This window comes from Etheostoma cragini, chromosome 20, assembly GCF_013103735.1.
Source record: "Etheostoma cragini isolate CJK2018 chromosome 20, CSU_Ecrag_1.0, whole genome shotgun sequence".
NCBI lineage: Eukaryota > Metazoa > Chordata > Actinopteri > Perciformes > Percidae > Etheostoma > Etheostoma cragini.
Genome location: NC_048426.1, coordinates 6,862,069 through 6,883,621, shown reverse-complemented (window position 1 = coordinate 6,883,621; position 21,553 = coordinate 6,862,069). Strand labels below are relative to the sequence as shown.

Below are 21,553 nucleotides of genomic sequence, written 5' to 3'. Positions count from 1 at the left end.
CTACGACGGTAATGTTGCAGCAACGTCTTTACAACGTCACAGATTAAACTCCCGATCACGACGTTGCAGGGAGATAGGCCTAATGTATTTGATGATACCTTAAATTTACAATTATCTATTGTACACCCTCCCTCTGCTGTTATCTTTGTGTCACTCCCTAATTGTAAAACACCCCCCTCTTTTATATTTAGTGGTACAGCCTCTCACAGTGGATACGCCCTACGCCCCAAAGTAATTGGTTGCTAAGGTGACCAAGCCTCCACACGGCGCTGCTGATTGGAGCGTCGCCCCGTCTTGCGGCCGATGCTGCAAGCTGCTGCAAGTTAACCAGACAAAGAGAGACTGGTACCGGAAGACAAGTGATTAGCCTACAAAATAAAAGCAGAAAAAATGTGTCCCAAGCGAGTCCCAGAACACACTTAAGTTCAAATACTTGTTAGACTACACTAATGTGTATGTTGGTTAATGTTGCCAATGCAATGCTCTCATTCTTTAACAAAAAATAAAGAAGAGAGGTAAACCACTGTAATATCTGTTTTAAACAATAATTCACTTTAAACTAAATGATTTTGATTCATTTCTTGTAATTGCTGGAAATACGTACTTGTGAAGACATTCAAATTTGCACAATTGTCTTTAGTTTTCAGAGATATTTCTTAATGGAATCATGATAAATGTTAAATTCATTTATTGTTTATTTATTATTATTGCTATCAATATAGATTAAGAATCTTCTCATTGTTAACTTTAGTATTTTATGTAAGAATATACAGTATGAGGCAGTACAAAACGTTTCCCCAATCTAATATTTTCAGCCTACTGGACCAATTTAGGGTATTTTCTTGCCCGGTGAATGATGGTGGGGAAGGTATTTGCATACGTTGCTGGTAATAAAAGCTGTAAAAATTACATATGGGGGGGGGGGGGGGGGGGGGGGGGGGGGGGGGGGGGGGGGATTAATTTTTATTTCATGCAGATTGCGTCTTGAATGCTGTTCAGTCAAAGTGTAGTTGAAGACCTCCGAATTGACATACACATTAAAAGAGAGTGAATGAATAAAAAAAAAAAAAAAGGAAGTATTTTAATCTGACTATCATGCACGTTATATCACAGTAAGACATTTTGCAAAAGGTAACAATTCGGGTTTTATTTTTGAAAGCAAAACCGGATGTCTTACTTGTATCTGCTCCGCTGACTTGACGTTAAAGATCTGCGGTCTGCTGGTCCCGGACCGGCCAGGAAGGCATCCATCTGGTGTGTGTATCTCTGTGGGAAGTGCCATCCACGGACTGTGTTGCCTTCTGTTCCTGTAAGAAAGGAAGCAGAGAGCCGAGTGGAGCAGCAGCAGCAGCAGCAGCAGCAGCAGCCCCATAGAGGAGGTATGTGCTCCACACCATTGTTCTGACTACTGCAATGCAATATCTTCTCTCCTCCTAGAGCCTGGGGACCCCCCCCCCCCCATGTCATCTGGTTTACACGTCTTGGTGTCTGTCCTGCCACCCTCCCAGAATCTATACACACCCTTATGTATAACTACACCAAACAGTGGGACTGTGTTATTATAGTGCGAGTCCCTTTGCGCCGTCAGATAGCAAGCTTGTCTTCCCTGAGGAGGAGGGAGAGGATCGAGGAGTTGGGAAGGCGGGTTCTAGCTCGCTGGTGAACGCTGTGCAGCCGATCATGCCGGATGGAGACCGGTTTCTTTGTGTCAAGTCAAACAAGTGGAAGTGTCATTATTCCACTGCGATCACGCTTTGGCAGTAAAATCCCATCATAAGGCCTAGAGAGCTATTCTGTGTGATGCAAATGGACATATATACCGATTGCGTTTGATTTGTAGCAGGAATTTAATAGATTTAATGGACAAATCAGATAAATATAGACATTTAAGCAAATACCAGGGCCTATAGTTTTATAATTATAGCCTACTATAAAGTGAACATTTATACTATTGTTGCATATTAATCTATATTCGATTTATGTCTTTGTACAGGTAAAATAAGCTCACCTGTTTGTTATTGGCATTTTGGCGTCAACTCACAGTCTAGGCCCAGTAAAATAATAACTTCAGGCTACTATAGCCTAGCTGCTTCTAGGCTTTGGGGAACACAGGAAATAACGCATGAGTGCTTCACCTTCTAACTGGTAGCCTGACAGTAGCCTATCCTTGCCTCTCCTAACCATCCACAACATTATCACATCAGATCTGTGCCTGTGAAGGAGTCCATGCCATGCAGTAAAGTTGCCGCGCCCTCATACGCATCCTGCACGCACGCAAGCACGCAGGATGGAAACACACACACACACACACACACACACACACACACACACACACACACACATCACAACAAAAACCCATCACATCATTATAACAGTGGTGTAAAAGGAAAGGGAGGCAGATCTTGGAGATTGTGTCTTTGTTAGTGATGAATAGATTATTGCTGGTAATACTCACACCCACTTTATTATAACAAATATGAAGGAAATTCATTTTGCATGATTTTTCCTGTACATTTTTGTGTTGTTTGGAATAGAGAATAGAGTAAAGCAACTCTTGTGGTTGGGACAGAGTTGTAGAAATACTAAGATCATGAGACCCCAATGCACGCTCACTAAATTTGGACCCTAAAAAAAACAAGAATTTTAAATGCAAAATGTAGTTTTCAGTCTAGAACACACCCACCATGTGTGGACATGTTTAATTGGAACCCAAGTTGATTAAAAAAAAAATATATTCCCAGAAACAATATTAAGGACATGACTTCATAGTTTGTAGTGGTAGCTACATCCATGGTTGTGACCCCTCAATGCAAAGCCAAATCTACCTGAGACCCCCATCACAGGTTCTTCAATTCAAACAGTAACTTTACCTTTAACATTCTTTCCTTAGAAGTAGATGCTGTATAGGCAGCAGTATTTTGCACAAAAAAAAATCCCAAACAATAAACCAAATGTTGTGCAGTAGAAATCATCTGACGGCCCCTTAGATTCACCTTGTGATCCCTTCGGGGGGTTCTGATCCCCAGGTTGGGCAGCACCTGAGTAGAGTAGAGCTATTTGGCATGAATGTAGCAGAAGTGAACGTACTTTGATAACCTTCATAGCTCATATTTTTCAGCCACTATGATTCTTTCTGTATAGCTTCTCAGTGAGTGAACATCATTGTTATTGGCTAAATGCTTCTTTAGTTCTTTCAAAATAATGTCTTTATTGACCCTTGTCTGCCTTATTGTGATCCACAACTGGACTCAGCTTCTTTCTATTCACCAGTGCATCCCTGTCCACTGACGTCAGCTCACAGGCAGTGACTGACACAGCCTTCTCAGTCTTGTAGCTGTGATGTAAGTCACAGCCTGTCAGACTGGTCACAGGACAGCTTCACTGATTATTCTCTTTGCTAGTCTTACTACACTGTCTCAGCTCAGGATGAGGTACTTTAAAAAGTTCTCTTTCTCAATTTTCTTGTAGAAACACTTGCTGTAACTTCTCTTTTGCTTTTTTTGTAGTTTTAGATTTAGTCGGTTTATCACAGTTTTAGCAGCTGCTTACAATAAAAAGAACAGGATTAAAAACCATCTTTTGTTCTTTGTCTTCCTTACAGAGCCATAACCATGTCTTCCAGCTCAGCAATGGTGCGGATCCTGATAAAGGGCGGCAAGGTGGTGAACGACGACTGCACCCAGGAGGCCGACGTCTACATCGAGAATGGAATCATCCAGCAGGTGGGGAAGGAGCTGATGATCCCAGGTGGAGCCAAAGTGATCGACGCCTCGGGAAAACTAGTGCTCCCCGGGGGTATTGACACCAGCGTCCACCTGGAGGAGAGCTTCATGAATGCCACCACGGCAGATGACTTCTACAGCGGCACCAAGGTAACGTCATGCTGGAAATGGCAACAAAAAAAAAACAACAGAAGCGAGAAGGGCTTTGATTGGAAGTAGGGCAACTGGCGTTGTCCTAATTATAGAACAGAGCAAAAGCAGCACTTAATGTCACAGCACGTTTTTTGCTAAATTTAACTCGACTCTCTTGGCTATCCCTCTAATTTTGATAATGCTTGTGATCACAGATGTGTTGTTTTCTTTTGTAGAGAGATATCGATGAAAACTTTCCCCTGATGCTAATTTTAGCCGAGATGTCAGAGATGCTGCTTTAGTTTATTTTTGATGAGATGAGGCCGCTTTCTTAATATTTTGGCATCAAAGACAAACACAACCACTCTTGCTGTCAAAGTAAACAAGACACAATTAGAATACAATGTAAACAGTAAAACTGCAATAGTAAAATAATGTTAAATGTAAAGCGTTAAGATAGAAGGCAAACAGCTTGTTAGGTTATTTCAACTAGGCAGATGATGGGGACAGTGTGAACACTAAGAAAGGTGTTTTGCTTGGCGGTGTTGAGTTTTATAGTAGTCCCATACTTACAGGCATCAAAATTAGAGATAAAGGCCCAACCATTAGTTGATTAATCAATAAGCATATGGAATATTTGAATTGAATTATGAATATAAAAAAAGAATATATATATATATATATATATATATATATATATATATATATATATATATATATATATATATATATATATATATATAATGACAATTAAATTATTTGGAAATAATTATTTAAAAAATATTTTTTTATCGGGAAAAAACGTACTGTCAACCATGTAATGAGTGTTGGCGTTGCATAGTTTGTCCACCAGAGGGCGCTCTACAATGTCCCTGTTGGCAACACTGATTTTGTTTTTGTTCAAAGGACTTTAAGTTTCATATCTTAAGTTTGTATTTTTACACACTTTATTCATGAGAACTTTAATATATTTTGACATTCCTCTGTTCTGTTGTGACAATGAAACAAATTATCATCATATTATTTTAGTGAGATTATTTAGTGAGATGTAGTTATAAATACCTACAAATAACAAATGTTAGGGAAATCTGTTTAAGTTTTGTAACACGTTTCTGGATTTTTTTTTAAATACATTGGATTTTTAAATACCAAATATTCGTATCGGTGTTGGCCTTAAAAATCCTTTATCGGTCGGGCTCTACTATGAATGTAAAGTAAATATCTTTGAGTTCTGGACTGTTGGTCGGAAAAAACAAGACATTTGAAGATGTCGCCTTGGACTCAGATCTGTATGTTTTTGAATGCTCTCCAAAGAGAGGGATTGCACAAATTAGAGGTAGTAATGAACAGCTGACAGAAGCAGGATAATCGCTTAAAACAGAAAACAGTAGAGAAGCATTTAAATATAACAACAAGCTGCAAACTAAAACAACAAGTGTAAACCAGATATTACTTCTGATTGACATGTTAGGCAAATTTACGACATTATACAAACAAAATGATTAATCAGTTAGTCAAGAAACATAGAAACAGATTATAGATTTAAAACTATCTGTTTTTATGAAGTGTCACAAGGTTGCAGAGTCTGTGTTTCACCAATATTACACAAAGATGATTTGGCACTTTGCCGTTGGGGAGGCTGATAGAGAAGAATGAAGTCATCATGGCTGCTTATAAAGAGTGGGATAGCGTACTCTGCTTCAGGTCACCATGATGACTCATCAGTCTGGAGCGCTTTGAGATGATGGAGTATGAGAGACGAAGGAGGCTGGGTTTGAGTTGTTTTACAAACTGGACCGAGCGGCAGACCGTGGCTGCCAGTAGACGCTGGTGACAGACACTGTTCTCCACTGTTCTCTCCTCATTCCTCTCTCCTCGCCCCTCCCTGCCTGCTCCGCTGCCGCCGTGCTCCAAAAACGTCCAGAGACCAATGCATATCAGTATCTGTTTCCATGGATACCGGAGGGCTGCTGCAGAGACTGCTGCAAAGCCTTTTCACTCACCATTGTGCTTGGAGACAATGGTTCTCAGACCCACGCCCCCCCCGGTCCTCCCTCCCACTACACACCGATCCACTCTAGGGTCACTCAGCTGACAGATGCTCAGTGACGCATGCACTCATACACAAAACACACTCTGTCTTCACTGGTTGAGGTTATTAGGATTTACTATAGTGTGGCCTTAAAACATCTAAATCTAAAAAAAAAAACGAAACAAAAAACCCATCTTAATCTGTTTTTGGAGGATAGTAAGTCAGAAGTGCTGATGCAGTAGAGAAGTTACACAGTTGTTGTTTGAGGGCCTCTCGGTTATACTGTGATAGGCAGTCAGTTGGGTGCTTTAACAACTGAAGGGTTTATATTGTCCTCAGCAGTCAACTGCAAATAACCATAAAAATGTGCATTCATTGCAATTGAGGCTTAAACTGTTATGCTTAGAGCAGGAGCTGCGTTGATCAGTAGATTACATTCCCCTCAGTATTTATTTGAGTTTAACAAATCAATATCTTTTGCTTCACCTTCTCTTAATGCCTCGGTTTAATGATCTTTTTGTTTAATTTAAGGTCCGCTTATTTCAGTAAAACTGTTCATTTTAGCCTTTGATTGATTAAAAAAAAACCATTGACACACTAGAAGAGGTGTAAACACTACAAATAGTAAACAATACAACACAATAATAATCAGTACTACATCAGAAGTACATCCTACGATTGAAGTGACTTGAGAGGTTCTTTGCATTTCTTCTAGGCTGCTCTAGCTGGCGGTACAACCATGGTGATTGCACACATTCTGCCAGAGAAGAATGAGTCTTTGCTGGAAGCCTACGAGACGTGCCGCAGCTCGGCAGACCCCAAAGCCTGCTGTGACTACGCTCTGCACGTGGGTGTTACTTGGTGGGGACCCAAGGTACTCCCAACACTGTTCCTCCCTCTCCACATGAGCTTTTTCCAGAATAATTAGTTGTTTTATGGGAAAAAAAAAACCTTTAGTCTTAACCTCTTAGCTATGAGCAGCCTATAATGTTTCTTACTTCTGTTGTATGTTAGTGACTTCCTACAATTCCCAGAATGCTTTTTCGACAGCCTCCAGAGACTAGACTCTTACTTGTTTCTTTCAGCTTTTTATGTGTAGGTGAAGACATGGAGAGGAGTGACAACAATACCTAAAACTTTTTTATTTTTTTATGCCAGGACAAAGCAAACGTTTTGTCATACTTGCCACTGTGTTGCATTCTGGTTAATCGAGGCTGGCAGAGACCCTGATGATAAATTTCTGACTGCATCATTATTAAACACTGGTTTAAAATGATGATATACAAAAAAGAAGCTCTTTCTGTTTGGTTATGAAAAAATGATGTTTGCAACATATATTTTAGACTCTACTTATCCAAGAGAATAAACCGAATATACCACCAAATGACAACAAGGACACTAAGTAATAGTACACCAATGGCTGAGGACTGGATTGTTCTCTGTCTCTGTACCATAAAACTTGGATTTAGACTAAGATGTGCTTGAGCTTCCTTTTACTTTCCCTACCTGCAGGTGCGAGCTGAGATGGAGAAGCTGGTGAGGGAGCACGGAGTGAATTCCTTTCAGATGTTCATGGCCTATAAGGACATGTTCATGCTGAGGGACAGTGAGCTCTTCCAGGCTCTGCAGCACTGTAAGGACATCGGAGCTATAGCACGAGTCCATGCTGAAAATGGGGAACTGGTGGCAGAGGTGATCATTTCAATACCTTCTCATTCGTTCCATTAGCTCTATTGTAGTAAACACACATTCAATTAACATAAATGCTTGTGTTACTGTACTTATTTGTTGTTTACATTATTAATTTTGCTTCACAGGGTGCGAAAGAAGCATTGGACCTGGGCATTAGTGGCCCAGAGGGGATTGAAATCAGCAGGCCTGAAGAGGTATTACAGTCAGGATTATCCCGGTTTTCCCTCAAATACTGTCACTCAAGCTAAAATAAACTTTTCTTATATTCAGACTCTTGTCAAGAGTATTTATATTATTATGGTTATTAAATGAATCCAGTCTCTACCATTGTATCTCCCCATGATTCCTCATAGTCTTGTTTCTTTCCAGTTGGAAGCAGAGGCGACTCACCGGGCAATCACCATCGCCAACAGGGTGAGTGAGATCTCTGCCGCACAAAAAGAGAAATATAAATTGGTGAAAAGAAAAAAATCTGTTATTCACAGAACATACTGTACCTTGTGTTTTTTCCTGTCAGGCCCACTGCCCGATCTATCTCGTCAATGTGTCTAGTATGCCCGCAGGAGATGTAGTGGCTGCAGCCAAGATGCAGGGTAAGGGCTCATTTCTGATACAATTAGCATCAACATGTTTGGAATTTTTCCAAAACGAGCACTGTTCCTTCATTTATCAAATATGTACTTTCATGAAAATACTGAGAGAAATTTACTTTTGTAATTTTTTTAAAGATTATTTTTGGCCGTTTTTAGGCATTTATTGACAGGACAGCTGAAGTGAAAGGGGAGAGAGGGGGGGAATGACATGCAGCAAAGGGTCACAGGTCGGAGTCAAACCCTGGCCCGCTGCGACGAGGTAGACGCCCTCGGTGGACACCCAAATATAGAGGTTTACTGCCTTTATAGAGGTTTATTACCTCTATATTTGGGCATCTACCAACTGAGCTAGTCTGTATGGAAGAGGATTAGGGCCAGTGGTGAAAAATGTATGTGAGTTCTGATTTTTTTCTCAGAATTCTGACTTTAATCTCAGAATTCTGAGAAAAAAGTAACAATTCAGAATTCTGACTTTAATCTCAGAATTCTGAGAAATAAGTAACAAGTCAGAATTCTGATTTTAATCTCAGAATTCTGAGAAAAAATCAGAACTCACATACATTTTTCACCAGTGGCCCTTATCCTCTTCCGTAAATCTGGGCCCCATAATTGTAATTTTTTTAATTATATAATCTGAAATAAATGTACTCACCTGGAGAGATTTATGATGGGAACTCTGATTTGGTTCTTTATAACCCATGAACTCTAAATGAATTGGGACCCAGTACTCTTGCTGTGGGGAGTGTGGAGCAGCACTGGGGGAATAAGTAGCATTTTGGGGAGATTATTTTTTTACTATGAATATTGAATTTCTCTCTCTGTCTTTTGGTGATATGTCTAAAGCAGTGTGTACAGGTTAGATCTATCTCTTGGGCCCAGTTTTTCAAAAGTAATCCAGTGGGATTCTGGATCATGGATTGGATTGAATCTAGGAAATGGGTTTTTCAAACACAAAAGAGGGATTCAGAAATAAGATCAGACCATGTAATCCAATGGGATCGGTTTATGATCTATTTGATTAAAAAAAAAAAAGATTTATTTATTATCCTGATCCCATCAGAAGGATGGATTCAGTTGTGATTTTTCTAATTGAATTGGGTATAGAACTAATCTTGGTACCGAACTGCAGCAGAAAACAGTGCAGAGATGGAGATACACCTTCTAAAGGCAGAGATGCAAAGAGCTGGTATCTGTCCTGTAAATGATTTTTGACTATTGGATAGTATTGTTTTTTATTTTGTTATTTAACATTATAACAATTTTGTTATGAATGAGGAATGTAAAATGTTTCTGTTTACAGTGTTAATGGCTATTTGTGGCCACCGGTATTTAGCCAGGATTTGGTAATCCTGAAATTTGGTATTTGGATCACAGTAATCCAATCCAATATTCCTTTGAAAAACTGGCCTAAAGGTAAGATGGACCAGGTGATCCTGGATAGCAAAACATGGGATTTTCAAATCCGGATCAATTTGATCCAGATTAAATCTTTTGAAAAACTAGGCCCGATCTGCAAATTAAACCACTGTCACCATATGCTAGCTGTAGAGAAACCTCCTTAGCATGGATCTTTTTATAGACACTGTCAACTAAAGAAAAGTTCCCTCCCGTCCAATTCAGTGGCTGGTTAAGAGGAGTTTTGCACAGTAGAGACTGAACGGCACAAGATGCTGTGGAATTCTCTCTGACCAGAAGGAGTTCTGACCAGGGTTTAATACAAGGTTACAGGAAACAACAGAATAAACATAAAGCTAAGAAGACATTCAACTCACAAATCTGTCTGATAGATTTGCAAAGACTCAATACCGTCTGCTTCAACTAATCAAAAGTGATGTGATTAGTTAATCAAAGCACTTTTGAATCTTTGTTGGAGCCCAACTGACAACAAAGGTCTCAGTAATAATAAATGCTTCCTCTCAACACTAAGCTCGAGAAAAGGCAGATAGACGTGATTAAATTCAGGATACCTTAAAGGTGGTTGATTAGGTAAAATAGTTCACAGCCGAAAAATCATACACAACAGTCACAACTTGATCAGTGAAAAGATAAGAGAATATTAGAATAAGATTAGACCGAAACTCTTATTCCTTTTCTTCTACACAACTCACTGAAACTAGGAGTATTGACTTTCCCACACACTATTTTTTTTTTTACATTCAATTTATTTCTCCTTTTTGTGTTACTAATACTAAAGAACAATACAGTCCTGTGTAATGAACTTCCAACCCATCAACTGTTGCCCATCAAATTACTTGCTTAATCTTTTAATCTCTTGCTTGCTAAATCTCTGCTGTTTTTACTTACAACACTCTTTTCACTGTCACTGGATCCAGTGTGCATTTATATTGTACTGTGTAACCATAGGTAAGGTGGTCCACGGTGAAACAACCACGGCCCACGCAGTGCTTAACGGTATGCAGTACTATCATCAGGACTGGGCCCATGCTGCTGCCCATGTTACCGTGCCCCCTCTCCGCCTGGACCCCAACACTCCCAGTTTCCTAATGAGCCTGCTGGGAAAGTGAGGAAAAGACTATAAAAATCTCGCATTTAATGTAATATGAAGTCAGGGTTTCTTCCCTCGCTGCAGTAATAGATGTGACTTTCATCTCTCTCTGTTGGGCTGCAGTGACACTCTGAATGTTGTGGCGTCCGACCACCGACCATTCACCATCAAACAGAGAGCCATGGGCAAGGATGATTTCACAAAGATCCCTCACGGGCTTCCTGGTATTCAGGATCGTATGAGCGTCATCTGGGAGAAAGGAGTGGTATGTATAGCTCTTTCGTTCCTGTCTGGTTATTGATTCAAACTTTAAATGCAACATAAAACACAGAGAGTAAAGGCACATAAAAACATCTGCTTTTGGTGCAACAGTTGATCCAGTCAGATGTTGTGTGTGATTTTAAGTTCATTCTTAAGGTTACTAACATGTTTTGGGTCATGTCTTTGTTGTAATTCACAGATTGGGGGAAAGATGGATGAGAATCGCTTTGTTGCGGTCACGAGCTCAAACGCAGCCAAGATCTACAACCTCTACCCGAGGAAAGGAAGGATCATCCCAGGAGCAGATGCTGATGTGGTGGTTTGGGACCCCGAGGGATCCAAGTATGAAACTCAATCCATCCATTCATCGACCACCTTGCTTCGCTGCAGCTTTTATCTTGAATCCCTCAAGCTGATTAGCTTTTTGTCGGATTTAACTGGGTCATCTTTTTTTTTTTTTCATCTCTGTCTGCAGGACCATTTCTGTGGATAACCAGTTCCAGGGAGGAGATGTAAACCTGTATGAAGGTCTCCGCTGTCATGGTGTACCCCTGGTCACCATCAGCCGTGGCCGTCTGGTCTATGAAAATGGCATGTTCACGTGTGCTGAGGGCTCTGGAAAGTTTTGCCCCCTGAGGACCTTTCCAGATTACCTCTACAAGAAGATGGTTCAGAGGGAAAAGGTACAAGACAGAACTTTCTTACCTTCTTCCTTCCTTCACTCCTTCCTTATTTCTTTCTTCCCTTTTTCCCTTCTTCTTTGCTTTATTTCTTTCCTAATTTCCTTCTTGTAATTCCTTGAAGTGTCCCTCTTTAGTTTCCTTTCCACTTTCTTTTGTTTCCTTGGTTCCTTCTTTGTTTTTTTCCCCATTCCTTTCTTACTTTGTCCCCCTCTCTTTCCTTCCTTCTTTTCTTATTTCTTTCTTTTGTTTCCTTCTCAATTGTCAATAGAGTAATTGAACTTTGATGAGCCTGATCTGCGAAGGAAAGAATTACGCAATGCACACTAAAGGACAATAAGGATGCGTGTCGGTCAACATGTGCTAGACAAGCAAACTGGTTGCTTATTTCGTACCGTATTGCCCATTCTTTGTCCTATTCTCATGAAGTGGTCGAACCTTTTTTTTATTCTTTTTTTTTAACTTGCAACAGCAAACAAAAAATCTGACCCCGACGTGATTTAAACACCTTCTGATCTGGAGTCAGACGTGCTACCGTTGCATCACAGAGTCAGCCCTAAGTAGTGGGAATAATATTAGCATTAAGTAACAGTATCTCTATTCCAGAAGGATATTCTGGTCTCACCCCTGCAGTAATGCTATTCCTACTACTACTTCACTAGTTTACAAGTTGTTATACCACTATTTGCATTCATGTGTTTATTAACCTGATTGTATTTATTTCCATGTGTAATATATATATGTGTATGTGCGCTGACATGTGACCTACCAGTGCCAGGCTGTGAAAGCTGTTGAGCGGGAGCCCTACACAGGGGATGTTGTCCCGGTACTCAACTCAGGAAAGAGGGACTTCGGGGTTTCAGATCTGGACACTCCGACACGTCCCTGCACCCGGCACGGGGGCGTGAGGGACCTCCAAGAGTCCAGTTTCAGCCTGTCTGGTGAGAATCAACAGATTTATTCAGATATTAGTTAACATTTCTAGTTGTCTGTCATATGATGATATGTGTAAGTGGATGTATGTTTTAGGCTGTAATCTTTTATACACTGTAGTGTATTTGGTACATTAAGAGATACTGGATTTTGTCACTGATTTTCAAACCTTTATAAAATATACAACTTGGCCTGATGAGGGTGCCATAATATAAAAATATTTGGAGGGATAGTGTTTTTTTTTATTTTTTTCGAAATAAAGTTACAAATTGCTTTGCCAAACCAAGGTATCTGGAAGGCTTATGAATCGTTTATTTCAGTTATAATCTTTCCATTTGTATATATTCAGACCTAGAAGTTGCCTAATACACTTTTAACGTTTTTTTTTTTTTTAATTAGAAAGAATTGACATTAGAGGGCTGAAAGGAAAGCAAACATTTAGGCATATGAAGAATAGTTAGTGTACAATATGTTAGTCCCTGGATATTGATTTTGTCTTGGAAGACAAGCTGATAGTGTTTTGTATTTGAGTATAACCATTATTCAGGCTATAGACGGACTGATTCTGTGCCATAAATGCATACTTTACACCCAAATATTTGACATTAATCATAAATAGTTTGAGCTGCATTTTGGAATAAGAAGAATTGATTTTTTAAAGTATACTGCGTTGCTTAAATCCACCTAGAACTTAACATAAGATGTTTAGAGGGACACCAGAAAATATGATTGAGCTGCTCATTAACACTAGGAGGAAATAGTATTTCCTTGTGTTTCACTGCTGACCCTATGCACATGATCACATTCCCTGCTGCTCCAGGTGCCCAGATCGATGATAAGATTCCAAAGAGATCTTCAGCCAGGATCCTCGCTCCTCCTGGAGGGAGATCCAGCGGGATCTGGTAACCAATCAGACGGCCATTATGTGAAGCGGAAGAATGACACCAGGGAAACATATAGCCAAGCAAGATGACTTGTTTTTCTTTCTGGGAACTTAGAATATGTATGGGCTAATGGAGTCTTGTTTTTATTTTGAACTCGGCACAGTTACATAGGACCGTAAAACGTTAAACTGTATTACATTTTCCGTTATAAAATTGGAATATGGATCAAGGAAAACTACTGCTAAGTGTTTATAGCTACCAAACTTCTGTCACACGTTAACCAAACATAAGCAGCAAAAAAAAGATGAGTTGCCAATAATTACTTTGGCTGTTGAATCACTTTTGGGGAATATATCCTACTAATAGTTTTAGCGATCAAGGTGAGTCATGGTTTTTATGAAGCGATTGTGTTACCTCACTGTAAAATACAATTTTGCACTTGTATCATGTACTATTTAGATGCCTTTTTACCTGATTTAATGTCACAAATATCACAAATGTCTTTTTACTGCGAGCCATGGTGAATGAAATGTAATAGATTATTACAAGGGTGTCGGCATAACATGAATATGTCAGTTATGAAAAATGTAGTTGACCAATTGAAAAATATCGTAATGCAAGCTAACCTTTTATATGCGTTTGTTTATTTATTTTTTTATATTGCATTATTTGTGCTACCTTCCTTCGATGCTACTGTGTTAGAATTGTTTCCTAAGTAAAAATGAGGACTTTGTTCAGTAGTTCATCATTGTCAGCATCGTTAGCATTTCAGATCATGTTTACAGCCTTATAGCAGAATAACTTTCTGTTCCACCCCCACCAAATGTGAATGAACCTATGTTGTGTGTACTGTGCATGGTAGCATATTTAGAACTACTGTAATAAGCACTAATGTTGCCCATGTTACGCAGCATTCTTTGCGATCGTATCCATTTTCCACAGAGAGCAAAAAGTCTCAACCAAACTGCCTTTTCTCACCTGAGAACACTGACACCCACACTGCCAGGCTGGCACAGATCGTAACATTTCGATGGCTGTTTTATTTAGAGTCTGCTCTTTTTACTGGTCTGAAAGGGCACCTTCCTCCGACTGACATTTCCAATGTAACACAGCACTGTGAAGTATATAGAGGAGAAGTGATCCTCTTCAGTTTAACAGCAGATATGTAAGCCCATTAATGCCATTTCTTTGGGGGATCAAATGCCTTCACAATGTGCACACTGAAAGCACAGCATCATAACTGGAAGATGCTTGTTTAGCAACTACAGAAAAGCACTGACACTACTACTGTATTTTTATTGTTTGTTTTTTAGTTTGTCAGAGTTCTCGTGAATAATTGTCTAAGTAATTGATTTTGTTGTGTTTATGGTGAAACTGCAGTGTAAGCAGGGGTGAACACAAGATTATTTTAGTTTGAAAGATCATCACGCTACAATAAAAGTTGTTGTTTTTTGTTTAGTTTTTTGGGACAGATTTCACTTTCAGAAGCTCCAGTGAATCTTGTTGCTTCTTCCCGCTCCCAAATGTACACTGGTGCTGAACAATGTGACGTCACGTTGAATTTTATCTTTTATTTCTTCTTGCAGCTCTTTATCACATGATTTGAGTGCAAATAAACCACAATGAAATCTTCAACTGAATCCTGTGTCTTTTTGTTGACCCATATAAAAAGTATTACTCAACTACTGCACTTGTACTTTACTTTAAAACTTCCATTTTAATGCTCCTTTATACTCATATTTCACTACATTTCAGATAGAAATACTGTATTTTTTATTCCACTACATATGTTTGACAGTCATAACACATTGCTTTAAAACCTGTGTTTTGGAATTACTTGTGGCTTTTGACCTCTGATTAAAAAAGCAGTGTCTGGTTTGGGTCTTACATCCGCCAATGTAGACAAAGTTGTATGTAAATAACTGTGTAAGGGCCACAGAGTTAAACCTATTAAATATATCACCACCAAAAGAAAATACAAAAAATCTACACAACTTTGTGCAGCAGACAGTGCCTTCTTTTTCCTTGTACCCATTTAATCATCTCACACTCACAATCCTGGAACCGTTAGGAGGGGGCCCCGGACTAAGATATTGATATATCACTCACAGGAGACTTTGTTTTGCAGAACACGCATTTTTACTTTAATACTTAAAGTCCATTTTACTAATAATACATATATTAACTAGAACCTCATTCTCAGTTCAACTGGTCCAATATGAAGATTTTGTGCATTCCTCTGTTTTATATAATTATAAATTAATATTGTTGGGTTTTGGGCGATTGATTGGACAAAACAAGACATTTAAAAAAAACTGTTTAGGCTTTAAGAAACTGTGATGGATGGGTGGATTTTCACAATTGTGTAACACTTTACATCAAACTATTAATTAATTGGCTAATCAAATAATTAGTCAATAATCAATAACATAATATATTATTAAAATCAATAATGAATATTTAAGTTTCACTTAATTTGAATACTTCTTCCACCAATGTTGCTGATATTTTTGATTTATTTATCCAGCGGCAGATAAAACATTAACATCAACAACAACAAACAAGGCATTTTTGTGTCGCCTCTCCTCAGTAAAACCCCAGTGACTAGCAGGCCTTAAATCCAACCAGACACATCATGTGTCTCTTAGCTGTAACAGGCCAAAGTCCTATTTATAATAAACCTTTAACAGCATGGAGTCAGGCGCATGCGCAGTTAGAGCTGGATTGTTGCAGCCCCAGAACCCAGACAGGGCGGCCCGTTACCAGGCACTGCACCGCGTAGGGTCTGACAACGACTACGGCAACGGGCATTGACATAAGGAATACCGCCAGCTTGATAACAACACAGACACTCTTGAATACAGTGAGTATGAACGCGCGAAAGAATCAATTGACCCACACTCGCATTCTTGTTTCTTTTTTTTGTGAGTGGTGTTCGCGGAGGAGCGAGTGTTTTATTCTCATGCAGAGAAGAGGATATTCCCCGTGCACTGTCAGTCCTGAGCTATTCGGGGAGGCCTGTAGAGGGGGCCGCTAGGAGAGCAGCTTCAGCGTTGCGGGTTTTTGAAGCGAAAGGCACCCAGCAAACGGGCACATTTATTGTTCTCAGCTCGGGCTTGAAATGCCAGACCCCCGCCCATTTGTTCTTGTTAGACTTCGAGGTTTGGCACCCACGATTTTGCTGCAGTGATTTACGGAGCTTTCTAGAAAGGCCCAGCAGGTTTTTAGAGAATAGACTTCCCTTTCGTGCGATAGACTATACAATAATCCATATTAAACACAAAGTATACCTACTTCAAGGTATGCGCTCGTAAATGTTGCTGAGGCTGCATGGTTTTGTCCTGTAAACAAGTTTACTGTTGGTTTTATGGTTGTAGTTTGTATCATCATGTAATTGTTAGCTAGCCCCATGGGAGACCGCTGCACGCTGCTGAAGCTGCAGCTATTAGTATTTGTGTCATCTCCAGACATCGCTGCTTACACTGCAGGTATTTGCGTGATACCGTTGGTGGGATTTGGTGGCATACTGTAATTTCTCTTTCAGGCTGTCACCTGCAGACACAGTGGGACCTTATAACCATTATTTAACAGTTCACGACATTAAAGTGCATTTTTATTACAGGGTATGTCAAGGTGTCACAGGCCCATTTTGACACAACACCACTGGAAGGTATTAGCAGGCGAGCAAAGTGAGCACAGAGAAGGCTGGAGTTGCCAGATGTATAAAGCTGCTCACAAACATCAGGATATTTCTGTTTAATCTAGGGGGGATTATGCTCACAACACATCTGTAGATTAAAACTGAAACTAAAGATGCTTCTCATCAGGCACTGTGTTTACAGCTAAAAAACAAGTTTATTTATCATAGGGCAAATATCACGACTGTCAGTGGGTTTAACCAGCCCAGAACTGCCACAACTAGCCCTCAACGCCTTGGGACATAAGGAAAGTCATTCCCCCCCCCCCATCCCACTGAACAGTTTATACAGATTAAAGTCTGTCTAATACTACAGTAGAACATCCTACATCAGAAATCAAGGACAGATACATTACATAAGTTTCAGTGAAGTTGGTCCATGAATAAGTCTAGAGATGAAACAAATGACTTAATCAGCCACTATTCTGATAATCAATAAATTCTTTAGGTCATTTGTAGAAGTAAAAATACCAAGCATTACTTGTATTGGCTTCTCTGTGTGAGGATCTGCTGTTTTTCTGTCTTACATGATAGTACATTGAGGAACAATTCTATGAAGACATTCGGGAAACTTTAAGGAATTGTAACAGCCATTTTTCAGTATTTGATGACATTTTACAGACAAAATGATTAACGGAGAAAGTAATCGGCCGAATAACCAATAATGAAAAAAATCAGTTCTGCGACCTTTGAAGTCCAAGGACTCTGGTAGGTTGAGTACAGGTAAGGGGAGGATCAGATGTGGTGTGGACGTGGTGGGCAGCGTGGTTCAGCAAAGGGAGAGATATCTTAGAAGCAGGATATAAGACGAGCAATCCAATCTGTTTGAATAAATAACTTTCAGCCAAACAAAAACCCATTCCAACTGACTGACTGTTTCTCTCTTCTTATGTTGTTTGTTTCAGTTAGGGGATGGCAGTTAATGTGTACGCCACATCTGTGTCCATTGACAACCTCAGCCGACATGACATGCTGGCATGGGTCAACGATTCTCTGCACCTCACCTACACCAAGATCGAACAGCTCTGTTCAGGTAGGGCTAAACCTTCGATCAAAAGCTGCTGAAAAAAATGAAATCCGAACAAGACAACCAAAACAAATCTTTGTGTCTTTGTGGTTTATAGGAGCGGCATATTGCCAGTTCATGGACATGTTGTTCCCAGGTTGTATCCTTCTGAAGAAGGTCAAATTTCAAGCCAAGCTGGAACATGAGTCTATACACAACTTCAAAGTGCTCCAGGCAGCGTTTAAAAGGATGAGTGTTGATAAAGTCAGAATACTTTTATCATATTATCATGTATTACCTTGTATGTACCACTATATTATTGTTTTTTACATATAACAGCAAAAAACGTGCATGATATGTCGCATGGAGCTACTCAAGCATTCCCTGTTTTCATCCCCCAGATCATTCCTGTAGAAAAGCTTGTAAAAGGGAAGTTCCAGGACAACTTTGAATTTGTGCAGTGGTTCAAGAAGTTCTTTGACGCCAACTACGACGGGAAGGAGTATGACCCTTTACTATCCAGACAGGGGCAGGACGTGGCCCCTGCCCCCAACCCAGGTGATCACTTTATCCACAAACCAAAGAGAACCCCAGGTAAACCAAACAGTTTTGGCTTTGCTGCACGGTCTTGCTGAGCTTTGGATGGCTCAAAAGCGCTCCCTGCAAGCAAGGGGTGTGAGCAGCACGATTCACAGCCTGGCCGCTGTCTTCTTAGATCCATCTCACTGCCCAGCATTCACAGGCAACATGACACCGTGTAGGTATGGCAGCGTGGCTGGTGGGATTGTAGTAATCACCACAGTGATTGGTAGGGGTGCAGTATTAGTGGGGATGAAAAGCCACAACACGCAACTGCCAATTGTGACTCGCCTTCCCAATTCTAATTGATCGTTGTGAGTGATGCCAGAAGACCCACAAAAATATAAAATGCGACTATTTTCTCCAGTGTCCTGCATCAAGCAGCTGATGCAACTCTATCTCGGATAAAACTGATAAACCCAAGTCCGTCCCATTTTACTAACAAGAGTGACATCGGCCTGACCAGCCTTGCTATGTCTCTGTGAAAGCTTTTTGCTTCAATATAACGCCAAACGATCTAATTTGATATGTAGTGTGTCATAGGCTTGCTTTGTGGCTTTTTCACCAGTAAGGAGCAGTGTGGTTCCAAACGGGCAGTATGACCGTTTATTTTCAAAACTTTGATAATGCGTGTTGCCATGTTTGGACTTTGAGTTTAACACCTCTCCTGAAGCACTTATAGTTGTTTGGCAGGGCGCAGGTTTTTTCTCAAATAAATGTGACATTCAACCATTTCAAATGAATTAATACGATTATATTTATAATTTAGCTTTTTAAAATCTGGCTTTCCAAATTTTATACCATGTTCTGTTGTAAAACAATTTTAAATCATTGCACAAAATGGCATATCAAAGGCACAACATTATGCTATAGGCTGATAACATCAGCTCTCTATAATGTGCTATATCCATCACCACAACTGCTACAAAGCCAACATTAATGCAGTAAATTCATTTTGATTCAAATGATAAACATTTCTGATCATCTCTGACCACTCCAGGACCACAGAGGACATCTCCAACAGTTCCCAAAAACATGCCAACACCACAGCGCGTCCAACACAACACTCCAGCTCTGAGGAAGAATCCATCTTTGTCTAGAAACGGGGGCAGTGATGCTGAGATCATGGAGCTAAATCAACAGGTAGACACCAGTACTCTTAAACCATGTCATCTATATACCCTATCTATATACCCCTTCTCAATCTCATGCCTACTTAAATCAATTGATATATTGCATTAATTGCAATAACTTTTTCACAGAAGACATTTTGCACTGTTACAGTAGGAAAAGCACAGATATAAATGTTCTAAACACCTGTGCTTTTCATTAATGACAACCACAATGTCTGCTATGAAACAAAGCAGCAAAACAGTAATAGGTTTATTTTTTATTTGCCGCTATTTTTCTTTCCTTTCTAAGTGTATGGAGTTGAAGTTGACTGTAGACGGACTAGAGAAGGAGAGAGACTTCTACTTCAGCAAACTACGAGACATTGAGCTGATCTGCCAGGAACACGAGAGTGAAAACAACCCCATCCTCAGCAGGATAATTGACATTCTTTACGCAACAGAGGTATCTATCCTTTATCAGCAACAAATCCAGGCTGCACTGCACCATTTCCATCTGCATGCTCTTAACTCAGTGAGTTACTATGGAGAGCAAGAGGGAAACCTTCAGAGTTCTATTCCAGAAATAAGTACACCTCACCTAAAACTAGCTTCCTGATATCGACTCTGATACCTGATCTTCTGTATCGGCTGATACAAGTACTGATCCGATACCAGTGTGTTGGATGTTTTATCATGTTTTAACAGCTGTATACTACTATCCCTGTATGGATGTGATAGGATTTCTGTCTTTGTTGTCGGTCTGGCTCAGGTTAAACTCTTTGTGAAACGTGAACAAACACAAACAATGAACACTACAAAGCTTTCTTTATTCAGTCAGTTATAACGGAAAAAGAACATAAATAAATTCCTTTAACTTAGATTTTCTTTAGGGCTTTATTACATGGTATGGGATCAGTGCATAAACTCCAGTACTTCCTGATAACCAGTGTTTTAGGCAGTATTGGAGGTGATAATGATACTGGTGTCCGAACATCTTTACCTAATACCCTATTAACATTTGTGATAAAGTAAAGACTGCAAAGATTGTATTAGAAAAAGTGTTGCTGGGTATCGTAGATATGGACAAGACCAAGTTATGATGACAGAAGTACCCGCATTGGTGCACAGGTACATTTTTATGGCAACTGTACTTTTCTTTTTAAATATGCAAATAATGTTTTAAAGGTTTCCACTCTAAACAGAGAGGCCATTATTGGATGACAATTGTCCTAAGTATATACAGATAAAACAAACGCTCAATGAGAGTAAATAAGGAGTTCCAGAAGCTAGCCTGGACGTAACATCAGAAATTGGGCTGTCTATGTAGAGGCCATTGTTTATCTGATTGGATGTCGTCTTTGATCAGGAACATTTTTTATAGAAACACAAACGAAAAGAAAGCAGAAAACCAGAATGATAGCTTTTTCTCCCTGTTTCTTAGGATGGCTTTGCGCCTCCGGAGGATGAGGACCTTGATGAACAAGCTCACCTGGACCAGGATGAATACTGAGCCCTTCACTTCCCTCCCCCCTAACATCCCCATCTTCCCTTTCCTTTTCTTTTTGCCCTCATTTGTTTTCTAGTCTCTCTGCACGCTCTCTTTAACTACTCACCATTATCCTTACTCTCTCTTTTCTTTTCTTTCTCATATGTACAGTGGGTACGGAAAGTATTCAGACCCCTTTAAATTTTTCACTCTTTGTTTCATTGCAGCCATTTTCCAA

At 39.8% G+C, this 21,553-nt stretch overlaps 2 protein-coding genes across 4 annotated transcripts in view; both read left to right on the top strand.

Moving 5' to 3' along the window:
- The first annotated feature begins 1,196 nt into the window (after positions 1–1,196).
- Positions 1,197–13,722, top strand: dpysl5a (dihydropyrimidinase like 5a). 2 transcript variants are annotated; one of them, XM_034858468.1, is made up of 13 exons: positions 1,197–1,379; positions 3,602–3,872; positions 6,602–6,760; positions 7,399–7,578; positions 7,704–7,772; positions 7,948–7,992; positions 8,096–8,171; positions 10,536–10,692; positions 10,801–10,942; positions 11,138–11,280; positions 11,414–11,621; positions 12,391–12,559; positions 13,372–13,722. In XM_034858468.1, the coding sequence occupies exons 2-13, from the start codon at positions 3,612–3,614 to the stop codon at positions 13,455–13,457; spliced, it is 1,695 nt and encodes a 564-aa protein (XP_034714359.1). In that variant the 5' UTR covers positions 1,197–1,379; positions 3,602–3,611; the 3' UTR covers positions 13,458–13,722. The 2 variants fall into 2 exon arrangements, with proteins under 2 accessions (XP_034714359.1, XP_034714358.1); XM_034858467.1 differs by lacking the exon at positions 1,197–1,379 and adding an exon at positions 3,277–3,431.
- A 2,413-nt stretch (positions 13,723–16,135) lies between these two features.
- The window catches only part of mapre3a (microtubule-associated protein, RP/EB family, member 3a), a 6,813-nt gene continuing 1,395 nt past the window's right edge, over positions 16,136–21,553 (top strand). Inside the window, exons 1-7 of one of the 2 annotated variants that reach the window (XM_034858469.1) lie at positions 16,136–16,298; positions 18,038–18,165; positions 18,257–18,402; positions 18,540–18,732; positions 19,718–19,860; positions 20,140–20,292; positions 21,271–21,478. In XM_034858469.1, coding sequence (XP_034714360.1) covers positions 18,045–18,165; positions 18,257–18,402; positions 18,540–18,732; positions 19,718–19,860; positions 20,140–20,292; positions 21,271–21,339 — 825 coding nt within the window. In that variant the 5' untranslated portion in view covers positions 16,136–16,298; positions 18,038–18,044 and the 3' untranslated portion in view covers positions 21,340–21,478. The remainder of the gene's footprint in view (positions 16,299–18,037; positions 18,166–18,256; positions 18,403–18,539; positions 18,733–19,717; positions 19,861–20,139; positions 20,293–21,270; positions 21,479–21,553) is intronic. The other variant, XM_034858470.1, reaches the window with a different exon arrangement.

Excerpts from the sequence above, each read along its gene's own strand:
- dpysl5a (XM_034858467.1), top strand. Across the intron at positions 7,579-7,703 it reads ATGGGGAACTGGTGGCAGAG|GGTGCGAAAGAAGCATTGGA; the intron begins GTGATCATTTCA and ends TTTGCTTCACAG. Across the intron at positions 7,773-7,947 it reads AAATCAGCAGGCCTGAAGAG|TTGGAAGCAGAGGCGACTCA; the intron begins GTATTACAGTCA and ends GTTTCTTTCCAG.